General features: G+C 37.7%; 3 protein-coding genes and 1 long non-coding RNA gene across 5 annotated transcripts in view; 2 read left to right on the forward strand and 2 right to left on the reverse strand.

Annotated features, from left to right (window-relative positions):
• The first annotated feature begins 73 nt into the window (after positions 1-73).
• On the forward strand, positions 74-9142 carry LOC114459738 (cleavage and polyadenylation specificity factor subunit 7-like). The gene is made up of 9 exons (XM_028441898.1): positions 74-793; positions 1285-1494; positions 1594-1697; positions 1842-1987; positions 2073-2445; positions 6365-6468; positions 7318-7462; positions 7585-7787; positions 8855-9142. The coding sequence occupies exons 1-8, from the start codon at positions 710-712 to the stop codon at positions 7781-7783; spliced, it is 1365 nt and encodes a 454-aa protein (XP_028297699.1). The 5' UTR covers positions 74-709; the 3' UTR covers positions 7784-7787; positions 8855-9142.
• A 999-nt stretch (positions 9143-10141) lies between these two features.
• polr2l (RNA polymerase II, I and III subunit L) lies at positions 10142-12163 on the reverse strand. The gene is made up of 3 exons (XM_028441742.1): positions 12031-12163; positions 11345-11449; positions 10142-10386 (listed from the first exon to the last, which is right to left on the reverse strand). Exons 2-3 carry the CDS (start codon positions 11437-11439, stop codon positions 10278-10280), a joined length of 204 nt encoding a protein of 67 aa, XP_028297543.1. The 5' UTR covers positions 11440-11449; positions 12031-12163; the 3' UTR covers positions 10142-10277.
• A 1112-nt stretch (positions 12164-13275) lies between these two features.
• Positions 13276-15936, reverse strand: LOC114480961 (uncharacterized). The gene is made up of 2 exons (XR_003676203.1): positions 15794-15936; positions 13276-15195 (listed from the first exon to the last, which is right to left on the reverse strand). It is a non-coding gene; the product is annotated as an uncharacterized LOC114480961 (long non-coding RNA).
• A 2266-nt stretch (positions 15937-18202) lies between these two features.
• dagla (diacylglycerol lipase, alpha) overlaps positions 18203-20739 on the forward strand; it is a 41630-nt gene continuing 39093 nt past the window's right edge. The window contains exon 1 of one of the 2 annotated variants that reach the window (XM_028475329.1): positions 18203-19116. The gene's annotated coding sequence lies outside the window, so the exon portion shown is untranslated. The remainder of the gene's footprint in view (positions 19117-20739) is intronic. The other variant, XM_028475330.1, reaches the window with a different exon arrangement.

The following is a 20739-nucleotide window of genomic DNA, read 5'->3' on the forward strand; positions in this document are numbered from 1 at the left end:
AGCATAAGATGCAGTTATTGGTTGGACCGCTGTAAATTTTCAGCCAATCATAGCTCGCGTGGTTGAACAGTGGCGTAACCAAGTACACACGCTGCCATATTGGTGAGGTTGTTGTAGTCTGAGCTTTGCAGTTTCTAGAGACAAAACACGCGAAACCGATGTTTAGGTTTCGAAGAGCGTAGGTTAAAAAAATGCATAGTTGTTGTTGTTGAAATATTTCTTAACAACATTACAGGTTTCAGGCCAAGCGAGTTGGTATTAGGAACTTTAAGTCGGGTGATTCTTGAATAGATTGTTTCGATACGGTGAACATTCGTGGTGCACACAGACTGATTAGCAACATTAGCATTAGCTGAAGATAAAACGTGCATGTAGTGTAAGAAAATAAGGCTGTGAGGGTATGCATATATGAAAACGCCGTGTGTGTTAGGAGGTTTGTGTGTAAGAATCATTTTCTGATATAGTCTGCTCTTTGTGCTATCAGTTTTTTCCCTCGTTTTGCTATGTTTACTTCCTAATTTGGCGTATTCGACGGAACCTCGACGTTAGCTAACTGATACGGGGTGCTGCGATTGACAAAAATGGTTGCAAAGTGACAGACCATCGCTTATCCGTGGAGCCCGAGACTTTGCAAAGGCTTAACGAGAAAACTGCCTGGCAAGAAATAAGGAAAGAAATCATCAGTGGCCGCTCACCTTAGATTGACGGAATGGCTGCGGCAGGATCTGCAACCAAATCCAGCCCCAGGGAAGATATGGATGACATATACAGTGATTTGAACCAAAACAATGAGGTGAGTCTAAGATCGATCTTAAAGGTTAGTGCACGCAAACTGGAAAATTAAAATGTTTAGAGAATACATGCTACTAGAGCCTGGCTGATTAATTTGTGCGGCCGATTAATCGGCCAGATATTTGCTATTACTGATTAATCGACATCGTTCAAAAGCTTGGCCAGTTATTCCTGCGAGAGCATGTATCTTATGTAATCACTTTTTTGTGTGTCTGAAGACGGTGATGTTAATAAAAGGGTTGAGTAAAAACATTTTTATTTTTTTTCAGATGCAGCTGTTTGGAATGAATTAGGTTTTTTTTGTGATTGTTTTGTTTTTTTACACATTAATAAGAAAACAAACTTTAACTACCACTGGTTCCTTAGGCTACTCTTCTGATATTTTTTTTTTTTGACATTTGTTTGTATTGTGTATAACTGTTTACTTTGTAATTACAATGTCAATTTGACAATATTCATGGATGAATGTCTATTATTCTCTGTTCCTCACAGGATTCTGATAGACTTGCTGAATCGAATGACCTATTTGATGCTGTTTTAACTGGAGCAGTTGACCAAGAGCAAGCAAAGATAAGAAAAGAGAAACTTTCCAATAACAGAAACAGTCAAGATCAAGAGGAAAGTCCTTCAACAGAAGTGAATACACCGACTGAAGAACAGATAAAGAAAAGGTTTCCTTTATATGTTGGAAATTTCTCCTGGGTGAGCGATACTTAGTCCTTTTGTGCTGGTGGCATGCAAAAAGCAACAGCACTAAAGAGACTGTCATTTTAAACTTTTCATTTAAAAATATGTTTGCAGTGGACTTCTGACAAGGACCTCATGACTATGGCCCATAGGCTGGGTGTGAAAGACGTCGTCGAGATTAAATTTGCTGAAAACCGTTTAAATGGGCAGTCACGCGGGTGAGTAATTCTCTTTATTAACTTCAACTAAACACTTTATTTTTGACAGATGTAAAGCACGTGTTCAGATGTTTAATCACTTAATTTCCTACATTGTGTCATCAGAAACATTTGTCATAATTCTGCTTTAACTTGGTGACACAGCTTTGCAGAGATAGTGGTATCCTCAGAAGAGTCTGTTAAAACATTGATGGATAAAGTTCCCCAGTGTGAAATCAACGGAGATAGAGTACATTGTCGCTTCGCCACCACTCCGAATCTCGCCATGTTTCAGGAGGTTGCACATCGACGTAAGAGCATCTTACTATTCGTATAACATAGTACTTGCAAACTGCATTCTCTCTGTTACACAAACAGATATTGTTGTTTTTGCAGGTATACCTCTTCGCAGAGAGTCCAAAGAATCAAACTCTTTGGAAAAGTCATCCTCATCATTACAGGAGCCCAGTCCTTCCCCAGTACCTTCATCTTTCCCCCCTTATCCACTCCCAAACACATTTCCTCCAATGTCTGCCCCATTTCCTGGCCAAATTCCTTCAGTGTTCCCATATATGCCCCCAACAATCCCTCCGCCACCACTATTGCTCCCCCCTCCTCTTGTCCGTGCCTCAATCCCACCACCAGGGCTACCACCAGGCCTACCACCAGGATTGCCCCCACACCTACCACCACCAAGTCTTCATATAAATCCTGCCTTCTTCCCAACTCGCTATGATGGGCAAAGCAGCAAATCTCAGAACCAGCAGAGGTAAGTACAAAAACCTTATCGAATGTCAACATTCAGGTTTTTTGCACTCATTAAGAACAGATAAAACTGTAGCTGAATTCATCTAGGCCTTAGACTTGTATGACTCATATCTACCGGTACAACACAAATCTGTTTACCCTCAGTTTTTTGGTTATTCTGTTTTAAAACCAAAACAAAATAACAAATAAACGGTGTGATTCTTTTTTTTTTTTTTACTGACTTAAAAACCAAAACAGAAACCACAAAAACCAGAAGAGCAGCATTTTTCTGTTTTAAAATTAAAACTTGCTGTTTGCGTGTAATTATCCAACAAACGGCAAGGTTTAATTTTAAAACAGAAATACGCTGCTTATTTTTCTGTAATTGTGTTTAGGTTTAATGTCAGTAAAACCAAGTACCAAACCGTTTAATGCTGAACGATTAACTTTAATCGCATCGATATTGAGGTTTTCACTACTGCAATAACCTAACCTCAGATGCTGAGGTTTTTTCTTCCGTCGTCATCATTTGAGTGATATATATTTTCACCAATCAGAATCGCCAAGAACCGCCTTCCTGGGCTCCTGGCCAATCATAGATGGTTACAGGTCACAAGCTTGTATGTGCTGCAGCGAGTCTCAGTCAGTGCTCTAACAACTATACTAGGGCCTTATAAAATCCATGTTAATGGACTCAACCAATGAAAACAGAATATACTTACGCGGAAATGGACAGAATCGGGTTGAAACCCCTGTCACCGTAAGGCAAAGGACGTTTTTTCGATGTTGAAATGTCCTCCCCATTCTCTTTTTTTTTTTTTTTTTTTTTTTCCTGTCCTCCCCATTCTCGTCCTGACAGCTTCTAACACCATCTAAACCACCCGAAAAAACTGTCTAAACTGGCAAAAGAACTATGTAAATCATCACTGACTTCTAAATCAGAGCCGACCAGTGCTTGCTTAACTTTAGCGTGTCAAGGTTTAAAGCTCCGTCCGTTTCTTGTGTATCGCTGCTGTATTCCATGACAACAGAAGCAGCTTTAATCAGTTTTACCTGCTCAGAGTGCTTGATCAACATCTAATCAGAGCTACAGAAGTAGTAGTAGTGGATAAAGTTGTTCTGTTGTTGTGGACGAGACCATCAATGCTAGGGATTGTAGAGTTTGAAACATTGTAGGTTAATGATTACTTCTGATACTGTAAAATATTCTGGCCCCTAGTGGTGAAACAACTGATGCATCAGTGCGTTCATTTATTTTTGTTTAAATCATTATGGTCTGGAATGATGACTTCAGGATCATTTAAATTAGGTTAATTTTAATTAAGTTGATCAAAACTTAGGCAATAAACCTGCTCAGATGCAGTAAACCATTGATCCATGAGGGGAAATCTTTATATGACAAATAATTAAAAAGGAGCAGTCAGAATAATCCATGTTAGTACAACTTATATTTACCTTTTAATTATATCTTACTCATTATTTTAAATTACATTTTTATTTTTGATTTACATTTGTTTAATTATGTTTTTTTATTTATTAGTAATAATAATATTAATAATATGTTTTATTTGTAATGCACTTTACATTTGATGCCAAACCTCAAATTGCTATAGGATTAAAACAATACAACACAACACATGTTAAAAGACAGGACTAAAAAGAGGCATTCATTGTTTAAATAAGTTTCTCTAAAAAAGTGATATTTCAAAAAAAAAAACTTAAGTGCACTAAAGGGGAGGTGTGATGAAAAAAATCACTTTATAATGGTTTTGCTACAGTGGTATACATCCCTTTAGTCTCATTCAGAGGGACAAAGTTGAAAAAGTTCTGTTTCCTCCCTTGTTATTCCACATTTTGTAAAAAGTCAGCTTTAAACGGGTGAGTTGGATTATGCCAGGTGACGTCACTTAACACGCCTCTTAGAATGTGAGCTCCTCCCTCTCCAACTATCTAACAGCTAAAACAACACTGCGGTTTAATATAGAATATATATTATCCTTTATTGCCATATATGTAAATGCAAACTGCACTACTGGACGCCCAAACTGCACACCTTTTTCTGCTGCCAATCGCGTTGGGAGTCACTGCTTGGAGACACGGCCATTGTTCACACACATCAGCTGTTAGCACTCCGTGCTAATGCTACACCAGTCTACAACAACAGACTTGGTTGTGGAATTGGACGGTTTCCAACTTTTACGCAGTGACGAACGACGGAGAGCGGTAAAGAGAGAGTCTGGCTGTGTTTGTGTGTGGAAAGGAGGCGCTGGTTCTGCAGCAACGCGCCGCACACTTTTCCAACTCAAATGTTGCTTTTTTTGCAATATTCGGCCGAATATATTCAGTGGCCGAATATTTGGTGCATCCCTAGTTTTGACTCCACCTGGTTTTGGCATCACAACCCACCTTCAGTGGCGTTGTCTATTAGGTGTTTGGTGCAGTGAAGTGTGACACAACCACAAAAATCAATGGATGAAATCAAGGGACTTACTTGCTTCTTGGCCTGTGGCTGTTTTGTCCCGTAATAAGAAAACTGATTTTCCAGAAGAGAGCCAAGCTAATAACACTTTACCAAAGACATCAGAAAAAGACAGCAGGGTCCTGAAGCCTTGTTTCTGAACCATTGCATAGGATTCATAGTAAAAAAAAGTTCGGATAAACTACAGCCGGGCCCGTGGAACATCTCCGCGCCGAATAGCACGTACCACGTTCCAGGGAATTCAGTCAAATGACTCGGTTCCACCGAGTAAGACATTGTCTCAGAGAGGCTCTTGACATCCGCTCATAGAATATCCATGTCAAATTACAGCCCGATTCAACGAGCATTAATGGAGGAGTAGTCACTTGAAAAATGGGGCCCCCTGGTGCCCCCGAGGCACGTACGAAGTAATGGGCCCCATTCATTAATTGGTATGTGTTAATGATACGCTCACAAATAAATGAGAAATCGACTTTCATTTTTGGGGGGTCCCCAAATCAAAAAACGGATGCAGAGCGTCAATGAGTTCACATCAATAGATTATGCCTTCCAAATTTCAGCCCGATCCGTTCACGAATAACATGGAGTAGCGATTTTAATTAGTGTAAAGAAGAACAAAGTGAGTGGTGTTTTGAGTCCGGTAGCCCGATCTAAAAATGTGTGTGCGTCGAAAATGTGCTCCACAACAGAGCGCGTTCTGGCGCAGGCACGTTAAGGAACACGTGATTAGGGTAAGTTAAGTGCGTTGCCTGTGCCTACTGTCTGCTTCCAACAATGCTGTGCATCATGATCACAATACATGAATCACGTGTTGATCTGCTACCGTGCACCAGATCCTAAATTAATTGTATGCACATTTTCTGATTCCCGTAAACGTACATACTTTTATTTCTACTCTGAGCCAAAGGAAGCTAAAGGAAGACATCCCTAACACAGCAGGATTTGATATTTATGTTATGTGGATCTATAAAGTCAGTTATGTGAGATGAATCTTGCTTCATTTCACCACCTCACCACCGGCGCTGTCATTTATCCACGCCTCCAAAATGTTAACGGACAAGTGCACACATTTCCACACTATGTTAGTTCTTTCTAAATTACAAAGTTTGCGTGGATAGTGTCATGCATATCTTTCAGGCCCCGTTTAGTGCATACACAACCTGAGCTTTAGGTGATGGGATGTCTGTAGCTACTGAAAGGTGACACTATAAGTGTGCTGCAACATCCTTTGTCTCATGTGGGCATCTGCTCTGACCTGAAGTAAATGGCAGATACAAAGAACCATGGCATCATGTTATCCAGCAGCTACACCAGCCTAAAGCAGAAAGCTCATGTAGATTTGAGTTGAGTTGCCAAGAAAGACAAATCAAGCAAAACATTCAAATTATCAGTTTAACCATTGAAGTCATTTAAAAATGGCATCTTTTACATTTTTAAATCATGTTGTTTTTTTTGCTTCCAGAAGCACACCCCATAGTAATAATAGAGAGTCAGAGGAGTTGATGAGCAGAAACAGAGTGATTGCCAGCAGTGCCATCAGCAAGGCTATCTCTGGAGCAGCAACTGGTAAGTACTGCACATCTGATTTAAAAAAATATAAATAAAAAATTGCATTGTTGTAAAGAAGACAAAATAAAATTAGCCTTGTGCAGAAGAGCAGCTTTGTAACTGCTGTTGAATCTACTTTGTTTGAGCTCCTGCCTCCTTCAGACTTTGGTGTGATCTGTTACTTTAATGTATCCTAATGTTGGGCAAAGGGATTGTTTTTTTATTTGAAACCAAGTGTTATGCAAATGTTTTGAATGTTTTCTTTTTATTTTAATGAAGTAATCATTAAGACTGCTTTTTGTTCTTATTCAGATTATATGTGTGATATCATGGTTGGATTTTTGTTTATTATTTATTTATTTCACTGAAACCAGCTAAAATAAAGGAAGACCAAAAGAGTCAGTCGCCAGCACTGTACAAAACACTTATCAAATGTGAGATTTTTGAAGAAAACACAACACAAAGCTACGGAAGCTGTAGTTCTACGGGTGTAATTCAGCCACTTGTTGTAACATCAGACTTTATCTATTTTTACAAGAAGGAAATGAAGAGAGATACACATTCGATGCACAGAGCTGGCCATGTGAACATGTCATTTTGCCATAACTCATGACTGATTGAATAATTTAAATTTTCCACTGTTATTTATCTGCCTTCTTTTTAGCATGAAAAATAAATTAGTCAATAAAATAAGCCAAGAGAAAGATTGATACATTTTAATTTTACTTAAAGTGGATTGATTTATTTATTTATTTTTTTGTATTGTTATCCATTAATAAAGAAAAGCAAGATAATTAACCATAACACACACGTTTGAAGTGCTTACTTTGCACTAAATCATTTGGTTCTGTTCAATTGCTGGTTCAGGAGACCTTAAAGACGCAATGGAAACTCTACTGACTGCAATCGCCATCATTAAGCAATCCAGAGTGTACAGAGACGAGCGCTGCCAAGCCCTTGTAACCTCGCTCAAAGACTGTCTCGTCTCCATCGAACGCAACTATGAAGACGGGTTTGTACTGCATCTGATCTTTGTTCTTGTCTTAACGGAACCTGAAACTAAGGAGTATTCTTTCATTTTTATTACACAAGTCCAAAAGCTGTGATGTTTGTTTTTTGTTTTTTTTGCCACAGGAAAAGGAGTCATTCCAGAGATAAAGATAGGGACCGGGGTCGTAACAGAGACCGACACGATTCGTATAGCAGGGAGGGGTCAGGAACGTCTCGAAGACACCGAGATGGTTCCCGGAGCCAAGAAAGAAGCAGGGGACGTTCCCGGGATCGTTCACGGGATCGTGACAGGCAGAGAGAGCACAGGGACAGATACCATTAACTTGGTAAGCTTGAAATAAAGAGATGTGAACATGTGCTGTTCACATTATGTATAAACCAATTTCATTCTTCACCATTTTAGTTTAAAAGAAAAAAAAAATGTAAAAAAAAATCCAAAGTAGACAGCCTGATTTTTGGTTGTAGGAATGCAGTATTTCAATCACAATGGAGTGTCACTTTAACAGATCTTGTTGTTGTAGTGGAATTTAATTAGACAGTTAATGGTGATAAGCTACTGATGTGATCTCCATTTCCAATTATATTTTACTTACTTTATAAGCTTGATCCAGCATAACTGAATAGAGCGTAGTTATTGATCACAACCTACAGGCCTTTTTTTTTTACACAAGCTCAGCTCAGTACTGCTGCCCCTTTACTTCCCTTTTACACTGTTTGATTGCCTTTAGTGTAATAGCAGCCTAATGCTCATCTAAAAACATGATAAAGTGCTTTTTTTTTTTACTAAAGCTTTCACTGTATAGTCAACCCTTCTTTAACATAAGCCAGATCCTGGAACTGATGAACTTGTGAAGGTCAAACAACATGGTCAGTTTGTTTTTTTGGCAACTGTCTTGATTTTTATTTTTTTTTCTATCTTCGAGAATGTTTTATTTCCTTGCATTATCCTTCCATGACAGAAATATTAGTCCATTTAAACTGACCTTACTAATGTAAACCAAAATTGTTATCAATTCTTAGTAAAGTATGTTTGGTTGAAAACTTTCCATGAAAAACATTTACTGTGATTTTTATTTCTTAGAATAACTTTTTTTTTTTTTTTTAATTTGAGGATCATTTGGTACTTGGGCTTTATGGTGCAATTATTATTATTTCCTGGGTCACAAATGGTATATATTACATTATTGATATTGTGGAAGAAATGCTGAAACTCCCAAGATATTGAATCCATCATGCCTGATCATAACGCTGCTAAATACAATCCACAATGTGCAGTAAACCAGGAGATTAGATTGCTTTCTAAAGAAAACACCAATATGATGATCACTTCTTATCTTAACCAATGGCTTTCGTTTTTGTTGTGACTTTGAAAAGTATGCTTTTTTTGTCCTAGATTTGGGGGACATCCTCATGTGTCAAAGTGAAGACAGGACTTTTTCTGCCGGAAGTTGTATAAAAAATCTGCAGAAATCGAAGCCAAAAGAGGGGACTTGTTTCAAAGTTGAAAATGTATCATGAAGTGTTGCTAATCATCTGCTCATTGAGAAATTTCACTTTTTTTTTTTTTCATTTTTTTTAAATATAGTTGTAGAACTTATTGGAAGGTTGAATGTACAGTAAACACTTAAGGTTAACATTTCTGTGTAATGTTCATTGTTTTCTTTTTAATAAACCTCCAACTTAAAAAGTCTGAATTTTTTTTTTTATTCAATTAAATTATTTGTATAGTACAAATTACAAAGTCATCTCATGCATTTTGATGTGCTGAATCACCCAACAATGTGCCTTTAAACAGATGAGCTATTAATTGGAAAGATAATATTGTCAATGTACCGCAGTATGGTTTCACATACTTGTGGATTTAGTGTAAGTATGCAGCAAGCAGTACAAAAGAATGAAAAGAAAACTGTTACATTAAGAAGTTTGTGGTAACCAATAACGCTAGACATAAAGGGTAATCATCAGTGTTGGGAACGTTACTTTAAAAATGTAATTAGTTATAGTTACTACTTGTTCAAAAAAGTAACCGCGTTAGTAATTAAATTATAATAAAAGTAACTACCAACGACAGTAACTATTAAAAAAAAAAAAGTTGCTCTATGTCAAAGAATTCACATTTTTTAGATGTATCATGAGGTGCTTCATTAAATTTGAGTCGCTTACAACGGATGTGGACAAAGTCTTCTCTCCTGGATAGAATGAACACTTCACATACACATTCTTGCCTTTGACCACAATTAATTTATAGTGTTTGTATCGTCACCTTAAAAATGTCAACTTTTCATCAGATTGCTCCACGTTCGCCATCTCTGCTGCTTCATCCAATCTGTAGTGTGTGTGTCGCAGGTGCTGGCACGTCACCTTAGCCAATCATAATCGCTCACCTTGTTTTTAACCCGCCTCCTCTTGCTGGCACGTGTGTAAAAACACTGGCTCTGATTGGCTACCATGAAACATGACGCAGCCTAAGCCAATCATAATCGCTCACCTTGTTTTTAACCTACCTCCTCACTACAGTTGAGTAAGAAGCCGGGGATGCTTTCGGATAACATTTTATTCAATCAATGCATGTAACGCACCATTAACGTTCAGTAACGATAACGGCGTTGTAACGGCGTAAAAAGTCAGTTAGATTACCCCGTTACAGAAAAACAAACGCCGTTATTCCAAACACTGGTAATCATCTCAACAAAAGATTTTATTGAGAAAAACATGAAATTGATGTAGCTACAACTCTTTGAAACATGTGTTTGCCACTGCACACTGAAAGAACATACATTTGACTATATTACAGCGCCATGAAGTCCGTGTGGCTGTTATTTCTCCAGGGGAGCATAATTTAACAACTTCTCAATAAGATCTACGTGAGACAGCAGCATTCTTCGACAGCAGTACCGCTTCAGGCCCAAGGCATCCAGAGCGTCGCTTCAAGAACAGGAGAAATAATGTCAGTCTGATTGTGCACAAAATCATACATAAACAGCAGAGATCTGAGAATATATATGGGATTCCTTCATGTAAACATTACTATTTAAAGGTTACACCCAACAAGTCTGATGGGAGATGATAGAAGTGAAATGTGCTTTAAATTAAGATAATGGAATTTAAAGATCTGTTGCGGAGTCCATATGTGGATATTTAAGACTAGATGCTGTACTTTTATGACGTGATACAAATGCAATACAAAAAACTATATTATCACTAAAGATTTGATGCAGATGACTTCCTTCCAGGAAAAAAAACCCCAATAAAAACATTACATATATTGCTGCATACACATACTTTTGTGTTCTAAATGGAGTGGATGGAAGTATAAATGTTTAAGTCCCACCCTTTTTCCTACATTAGTTACAAATGATCAATTTTTATCATCCTGTTTTCCAGCCATTAATAAATTAATTTTATATATGATTTTGATTCAATCCACACACAAAAAAAAAAAAGACATGCCACACTTTCAAATTTGTCTTAAAACGTAAATATATTTTCTTTTAAATTGCTTGATATTTGTAGACTCTTTAATTTCCAATGGCAAACTGTTACAGAATCTTATTCCACACACTGACACTTTTGACATGGGAAAAACAAGTAGGTTAAAAATATTAGGTAGCTGTCATTAGAAGCTTAACTATGGTACAACAGCATTTTTGTTTTGTTTTCGACAGCAGTAAACCTGGGTCTACATTTTTCAACAACAACAAAAAGAAGAAAAAAATAATATGAGTATATATTGGTCTAGGTCAATCCAAAGTGATCAAAAGAAGAACAATAAAGAATGGTTTATTATGCGCAGTCATGCTGATTTTGATATTAAAGTCCTTATTTTGTTCCCTAAGGCTATGAATACCCTAAAACCCTGTAGAAGTGTAGGTGTTCTTCTCACCCCTCAGTATATTCTGCTTGAAGTAGACCAAGGTAGGCCTCCCATTTGTTGCCCACAATCTTCCCACACGTGAAGCATCTAATAGGAATGATCATTATGGATCACCTGAAGAAGGAAAGACATTATCATGTGGTCAGTCATGGAAACAGGTGCAACCCTAATAGATTCCCTGCACAGTTGCTGTTCTGGGTAATGACATGCTAACACTGCTGGCACTGCTTGCAACACGAGCTACATGGCAGTCATAATCGTGCTTGTTACCTCATTATTATTATTGTCTCGAACAATATTCAGTACACAATAGCAATACCCACTCTACTGCAGCACTTGGTGCTACTTAATGGTTATTTTTGACCTTAATGTCTGACCATTGTACGTCACTGTAATGCTAATCTGATGCTATTCTATGCTATGCTAGCACAAAGCAGCACATGAAACAACTCCAACAATAAGTCTGTAATGGCTATATTTTAGCTGGTTAGCAACACCACTTTAAAGCGAAAAGCCTTTTAATCAAAAGTATTTTATGGAAATACAAGGCTTGTGCGAGCAATTAGCCACAACGATAGCACAACTACGTTTCTTCTTCTTAACAGCACTAAACCTCATGGCCCGAGATACAGTTCATTACATAAAACAAGCAACATAGTGATAGTAGAAAGAAACATAGATCTTAAGCGTCTTACCGTCACTACTTTGTTTAAATGTGTTCTGAGAGTTATAGCCAGGGACTGGAGCCCAGCACGTTTTGAATTTAACGCGACAGTAAAGATTTGCCTTTAGCCTTCAAAATAAAAGCTTAACCATGTGGATGCAAATTACCGCGGTGGACTGTACTGGTCATGTGATCCTTAACTTTGTAGTTTTCTTTTTTTTCCTTCTTCTTTGTTAGGTTTATTTAAAAAAAAAAAAAAAAAAGAATTATCGGGTTATTCAGTCGTACAACTAGTTAGCCTTAATATATTTGCATCAATTCTGTTTTTTAGCTACTTTTTTTTTCAGCCATAGTCTGACGTCATAATGGCTGTACTACTTGTACAGCCATTATGACGTGTGACTACTTAGCCTACAGGAAGTAGATTTGTGTCTATTATTCAATCAAAAAAGGCTTAATAATAAAAAAAAAAATTAATTGCATTTGAACATTTTAATACTTTTTTGCTTTAAACTTTTTTTAAATTATTATTATTGAATTTTTTTTCAGTGATTAAATTTTTGTTTATTATTATTATTATTATTATTATTATTATTATTATTATTATTATTATTATTATTATTATTAACATTGAATCATAAATACACAAATTTACTACCCATATTATGACCCAAAAAAGATTACTCCAATTACAAAACAATAAAAAAAAAAATTAATTTGAAATTCATGCATTTGAACACTTTTTTTCATTGAAAATATTTATTATTGATTGAAAATGTTGTTTTTTCATTGTAGTGATTTTTATCTTATTTTATTGATTTTTTTTTATTTTTAATTATTATTATTGAATAATAAAGACACAAATCTACCTTGTACCATTGTACAGCAGAGACATATTAGCACATGATCAGATCACAAACCACAGAAATTATGTTCAGGTGCAACGCATTCATTCTTAAATGTCTGAAGCTTATTTCCATGTGCTCATTGAGTGCAATCATGTCTGTACAGGTTAAACAGGTCTTGAGCAAGACTGAATCCATGTTCACAGAGTTCTGGATGATGGCCAATGCTGTAGTTTCTACAGTTTTCTGTGAAAGTAGTTTAGTTTGTGTGAGGAAAATAGCTTCCAATCTTTTTTTGAATCCATCATACTTTAAAGGTTCACTGCAACATTTCTGTATGTCTGTATTCATATTTTATTAATATTAACCCTTATGATTGTTGCAGGATTGTTTCACTTTAAATTCATACAACAACAACAAACTCATATGGGTTGGTTGACTGTCTTTATTATGGTTTTAATTTCAACATATTTCTTTTTACATTTTGACATTTGGGAGCAGGGCAGGGATGCTAAAAAATAAAATCAGAACTATAAAAAATATGTCATACACAAGTTAAATATCATACATTTTCCATGAGAAACATTTCCATTACCATTATTAACAGTAACATCTCTATCATTGCCATCGATAACATCATTCAATATTACATATCATTTCTGCAATTGAACTTGCTACAGCACATATGCTAAAAGGAGGAGTCCTATCAGTATTATTGCATTTATACGCTGTTAGTAATATGAAAATAAGAATTTTCTTTTTTTTGGTACACTGTATTGTACAACATAAGGTGATGTCTGTGTTGGCATACTATCTTTTCGATGTAAGTAAGGTTTTAAATGTGATCATAGTGATATGCTCATACTATATTTCTCCTGTGAAGTGAAAGTTACGTGTGAAATTTATACAGTTAAAATAAAAATGGATGTGTGTTTTTTTTAATCCAACTACTACAGTGATGCCCTAATGGGAGTTGTACGGGAGTTGATATCATGTGGAAGTGTAAACAACAACTTTTTAGCTAGCTACCAGTTCACCCACTGAGTTAGCTATTTGACCCTAGCTCATTACACTTATTGGCTCACAACCTTGGCCAATCTGGCACAGATAATAATGGCAAACATGAATTTCAAAACCACGTGAGGAACACAGTGAAGATTGAACAACTCAGATATTTTGGCAGCAAGTGTCCTACATGACTCTTAAGCCTACGACAGCTAAGTTTCACTGTTAGCTAAAAACTAACGGAACCGACATGCTTTTGTTGTTGGGAAAGACATAACATGTTATCGATATCTGACATCCTTTAACAAGAATTCAGATTCAGAACACTTTCTTCCATTACTAGCATGAACAAAACGTTACCTCTGTTTTTCCCCTTTAAAGTTTCATGGGTTTTCTTTTTAATCTTATTTGTTTTATTTGCATTAAACATTGGGCAATTAGGAACTTTGTATCTTTCTATCCTGGGTGGTAATGTTAACTGCTCATTGCAAAGTGTTGTTCATTAGTTAAACAAAGTAAAAACCTATAACACTGATGGTGTTTTTTCTAAATCTCTTCTGCTTTAACAACATACTTACTTACAGTCTTTCGTTATCATTTGGCACAGTGAACTAAGTACCGTACCTTTCCATAGTATGTACAAACAGTTTTCCTTAAAAAAAATTGAATAAACAAGCTAAAGCAGTTGAGTAATGTGCCTTTAGAAGGTTTAGGCAGTAAAGCTAAGTGGAACAATATTAATCTTGTGTGAAATAGATATGTACACAAGTGACATGGCAGCAACTTCATGCATATAGTTTGTATATTAAATATATGCTTCATGTACAGCTTTGATAAAATTTTAAATGGTTTGATTTACTATCAGTAAAACCAGGCCAGTAACTAAAAAAACAAAAACAAATTGCTCCCATTTGCTAATCTGTACCATTGTCATCTGTGAACCAGTTGAATGGTCCTTGAGTTACAACTGGAGATAAAGACTTGGCTTAATTTCTTCTTGCCAGTAACAGCACTCCTAGCAACACGGCTCCTGCAGCAATAATAGCACCACCGATGAGGAAAGGTTTTAAGTGTTCCAGAGAGTCTGTGCTGGAGGCTGAAGCCTCATCACCTGCTGCTGCTGTTTCAGGCGCTGCTTCATCCTGGGATGGAGGAGGAAACTCAGGCTCAAGGTTGATAAGGGCCGGGTCTGCTTTGCGTGGGGCTACTGGCTCCTTTTTCTCTGCTTTGGAAGCTGCCTTGGCTCCAGGAGCCCCCGACTTGGCCTTGGCTTCCATGGACTCTTGAGTCAGAGGTGTGGTCTTGTACAGGAGGAGCCTTTATACGGTCAGCTCTGTGCTGCTTCACTGAGGGAAAAACAGCAAACAGACACATTAAGATAATCTTTCTAAATTAGGCTTGGGTCTTGTGATACATCTTCTTGTTGAGTGCAGACACAAGTGACGTTAGAAAGCCCTGATTTTTGGTGATTTAACTGCACGGGAGTGAGGAAGCCAAGGGGCCTCAAATGTGACCTTGGAAAAAAAGGACATTGACGTGAACTCCACTGCTCACCACACCAGAAATTGTTTCAGCTGCAGCTATGGTCATAGAGAATAACTCCCTTTGCCAAAATCGTTGTCTTTTGAATTCCTACAGCTTTCCCCACATGCGATAATAGGCACAATCCATGTTTGGTTTTACTTACTGCTCACTCACTATAAAAGACTGCATGAGTCATTTGTGCCATGAATGGAGGACAAGATGGAGGAGAGAAAAAAAGGATCACAGTCAGTGGGGAAAGGAGACTTCGGTAGAAAGGAGATGAGGGAATTTGAGCTCAAATAAATACTGCTGAGGCTTAAGCTGACCATAAAGCTTTACAGTTACGGTGAGATCTTTACAAAAATGGGTTCCTTCTAAATCTTCCTGTGATGTATTAAGGAAAATATTAGTATGACTTACCTCTGCCACAGCTCTGCAGAGAATACAGTGATAACAGATGGAGGAAGAAGAACAGCCGTCTGTGGAAGTTGGACTACCCTGAATATGGGGAAATGAGGGAAAGCAGAGAGATGGAGGACGCCGAAGGCAGGAGGGAAAGAATAATAGGAGGAGAGACTGGGATGTACCATTTGGTGCATGAAAGGGTGGGGGGAGTCACTCACATCATGGCTTTTGAGGTTTATTTTTTAAGATACTAAGTCTTTTATTCAGAAATAATACATTTTCTAGGCATCCATCCATCTTCTGTTCCTTTTGTTCTTACATTAACACTGTATTAGTGGATAAGTCACTGTATTTTTGCATTAAAAATGAAATAACTTGAATGTTTGAAGGTATTATTGGCAAACTATCCACTGAGGTTGCACATATAGGTCAACACTGACACAAGTGATATGTGAAGCAAATTTAAAAGCAGACTTTCTTCTTAAATTTGAGGATGTATGCTTTTTGTTTGATAAAAAAAAAGACATTTAGTCATTCAATTAAATTGTAATCTTTATTCTTTACATTGAGATCCAGATAATTGCAATAAAATGACTTCTAATGACGCAAGGTGTCGGCATGTTTGAGATCTTTGACTTGGGTGTCTCCTAGGCAGAGCACATGGCCTGAGGGCAGGCATGTCTTGGCAGCAGCCTGTGAAGAAGTCTGTGTGACTGGAGCAGACCACAAGCTTTGCTCTCTGATGAGATTCAAACCTGTGTGTGTTTACGATGAGAACATGCTAAGGTTTTCCTGTTTGACTTCAAGAATTTAGAAAAGCTTTTTTTTGTGAGTAGGCTACCCAACTACCCGCCTCATGTGTGCACTGTAGCGTACTATATAATTTATAACGTGACGCAAACCCACACCCTTGGATTCAAAGAAGAGCATACCAAGATGGTACCCAGTAAGACAATAGGATCTTGGTGTGGTGAATGTATGACGACGCAGAGAAGTGTGCAATTAAGAAAACACGAAACAACCCAAAGCCTTCCTCAGTGTTTCAGATATTGGTCCGAATACCAGAACAATTTTTAGAGGAAGTTCAAAAACATTTCACCAAAATAAAAGACATGGTGCATGGTTGATAGATGCAATACCTGATTAGTTTAAAACATGCATTAATGTTTGACGTTGGTTTAGAGATATGTTTTTCTAATTACATCCCCTGTGATAATACCTGTAACAATTAACATGTAATATTTAGTGGCCATGGGTATATTGTCCAACAAAACTATTATATTTAAGTCACTGAGCAGATGAAAACAATAGAGTTCTTTCACATTTGCATGTCAGGTGCTTTATTGATAGACATTTAACCTTTCTGCTGTTTAAAGCATAAAAGCATTTGGAAGGTCATCCAAATACTTTGGCATGGTTTTAACTCAACTGGCTTTATAGGACAAAAATCTGGTGTGTCCAAAAACAAGGAACATGTTAAGGTCTTTAAAACATAATGCAGTAGTTCAAACCTCAATTCCCATTATTTAAAAACTGAATGCACATTTCTAGAGAAAAAAATACACAACAGTTATAAACTACAAATTTACTTTACTATAAAATTATACAATTGGAAATCAACCAAATCCAAAATATCCTAAAATGATGTGCCAAAGTACTGCTAGCAATTGTTACCAGTGTTGTTGTACTCAGTCCGAGACTCGTACTCAAGTCCTAATATGTAGGACTTTTCATTCGACTCGGACTCGTTTGTTGATGACTCAGACTTGAGGTCTGGCTGCATTAGGACTCAGAGAAAGACTCGAATGACTTATGCTTGTTTATCAACGAATACTTTGTCAATTTAGTAAATAGTAAGGTGTAGTTGTGCATTAGTTAATCAAAACTGAATACATGCACTCCAAATTGAAGTACTAGTACAGTTTAAATATGGTTGATATCACTGATATCAAATGTATGCTCAGCTGTCAAAATTTGAAAGGATTCGTAACTCGTAGAGGGCAGTCACTCTTACATTTTTACAACAAAGTATGCCAAACTGAATCAGAATCACAAAGTTTTTTTTGCCGAGTACAGTTTAAAAAAAACAAAAAACAAAAAAAAAACAGCACAGGGAATATTCTTGGTAGTCGTGCACAGAACAAAAAAACAAAAAACAAAAACACAAGCCAGCAGCAATAATAATAATAGTGATAAATATAAGGATAAGGGATACATAAATGGTAGAGGATCAAGAAAAAAAATTTCAATTTTGTGTGCCACATTAATCCGAGTCTGTGCCCCTGAGGTGCCCCCTTAACCAAAATCTCTTAGACCCGCCCCTGGTCCTGTCATACTTGGAAGATCACGTTGCGGTTTTTTTTTTTTTTTTTAACTTGAACGTTATATTGAGAGAAAATGGTTAGTAATTAGTAATACATGGTGAGACTTGTGTGAAACTACTAGCCAACCTAACACACAGCTAGGGGCCAGTGCTGGGTGCCCCCTGGCTCTTTCTGGATGACCTCACAAAGGGGAGCGGCAGCCTCTGGAAAAAACACTGCTCTCTTTGACGATGAACCAGCAGCTGATTCCTGTGCTCGTCACTAACCACCGGTGGCGCCGTTTCACCACAAGATCCTCCTCCAGTGTTCAACACTATCTGCGGGCTGCCATTTACACACAAACCGAGTCAGGTGTGCGTAAACCAAACGCCACACGGCATCCGAGCAGCCACACACGGAAAAGGATTTACCCCGATTCATGCCTATTTTTATTCGGAAACATGTCTTTCGGAGATGGGCTGGACTCCCGAGGAACGCTGGCTATGTTTTAGCTGTTCGTGTCAAGGCACGGGAGTTGTTCGACTGAGCACAACGTGAAAACCGAGGGGGCTCGCCCAGTTCTTCATACCGGAGAAGCAGTGCTTCCTCTGGGGACTGGGCACACATAGTTATGCCGAGCTCCGACCGAAGGAAGGACGTAAAGAAAGAAGCTTGGTCCCAGTGAGCAGCCTCAGCCGAAGACGTGTTGCAATTACACCGAAGACGTAGCCGTCATTCTCCAGCTGTTCCTTCACATCTGTGTTAATAATTGACGCTATGTATCTGAGCTGCCTGTCAGCCGGTGGATAACAGTGGAGGCTCTTGCTTTTCTCTGCCTCTTGGTCCATTCATCCCGACGCGGCAATGACGTCTGCAGAGCCGTTTTAGAGCCTCCGTCGTGAGACGTTTGAGGACCCATTCCTGCCGGTGCGCTCCGTGGGCTGAGGCGGAGGGTCTGCAGCAGCCGAGGGGATATGCAGGGTCGGAGAGCGGAACCGATGCTGTGGGTCTCGACAAGGCATCGTCAAAATACAGGTAGGTGGAGCTGAAGAAACGCGTGGCACGACTCCTTAGGAAGTGTTAGCCGGCTTTTCAACTCGTGTCTCAGCGCTGAGTGAGACTCAAATCTGAGGCCGTGTCACCGTTATCCAGGCCCCGGGGGAGGAAGCCACCTGAGGCTGCTGCCCTGCTTAGATGAGATTAGGAAGTACCGGAATCACACATTAGGAGGCTGTAGCATGTATAAACAAGCCGGGCAGCAAGTCATTATGGTCGGTTACGCCATACATTTGCATCCGTGTCCTCATTTGGACAATTTTCAAAAGCGACCTGGGACAGTTTTCTGTACAACCTAATATACTATAGACTTTAAAACACTAACATACAAGCTGTGGATTGATCAGTAAATCACAACATCTCATTATCTCACTGACAGCTACATTTTATGGTTTTCTTTTTGATTGTGGGTCCCTTGGTGTTAATGTAGACGGACATGATGCTGTTGGTCATTTATAAATCAGGGTTTCTCAAATGGTGGTGCGTGTACCCCTAGGGGTACGCAATGGCACTACAGGGGGTACTTGAGAGGGAGAGAGAGGAAATTAACAAATAAAGTGTCAGTCTTGGTCCCACCTAAGACAACTATAGAAATAATCTGTTAAGGAGCCACTAAATCAGTGTTTTTCAACCTTGGGGTCGGGACCCCATGTGGAGTTGCTTGAAATTTCAGAAAAATTCAAATAGATTTTATTTTATTTTTTTTATAAAAAACCTCACACAATCTTAAACAACCGTATTTCAATACTTTCACTTTGTGAAATATAAATGTAGATCAACTAAAAGACAATAAAACATTTTATTTTAAAATCTGAGCTCAGACATGATCAAAAACTAATTCTAGAAATTCTTGATATAATAATGGGGTCACGATCCAAAAAAGGTTGGGAACCACTGCCCTAAATACTGTTTCTTTCCACTTATTTATAAAATGAGATTCTTTAAAATGTGTGTTATCATTCGTTCATTCCATCATTATGCTCTATAGTTGTTTTTAAAGCAAAATGTTGTAGTCAGAAAAAGGGGGTACTTGGATTCAGAAATAAGAGAAAGGGGGTACTTGAGGCAAAAAAAAGTTTGAGAAGAACTGATTTAAATCAAGCATTTTAGCTTACGGACTGAATACCAGTCAAGGTCCAGTGGTTTTTAAACAAGTGAAGGAACATAACAGAAATCACAGCGTGCAATGATGTCCACAGAAAATAACTAACTCAGCTGCATAAACTAAAGTACATCAAATGTACCACAAAGCATCAGTGTGTCAAACTCATGGCCCAGGGGCCAAATCTGGCCCTTAGGAGCATCCAGTTTGGCCCACAGGAGAAAGTGAAAATGACAGCTAAAACATAAATCATTGTATTACTAACAGTTTTCCCGTTGTTTATATTGCATGATTGCGGTCATTTATAATTTTAAACGTTTTTTTTTTTTTTTTTTTTTTTTTAAATCAATATTCTTACAAAATATTTAGATTTTCCTGAAAGTATTCCATAATATGTCCCTTAGATGAATATAAATTGGTCACAAAGTCTAGGAAATTTAAAGTGAAGATCCTGTTGGGACTGATATTTATCATTTATTGCTTGGATATTGCCGGTTTCT

The sequence above is a fragment of the Gouania willdenowi genome, chromosome 3, assembly GCF_900634775.1.
Source record: "Gouania willdenowi chromosome 3, fGouWil2.1, whole genome shotgun sequence".
In the NCBI taxonomy this organism is placed as follows: Eukaryota; Metazoa; Chordata; class Actinopteri; order Blenniiformes; family Gobiesocidae; genus Gouania; species Gouania willdenowi.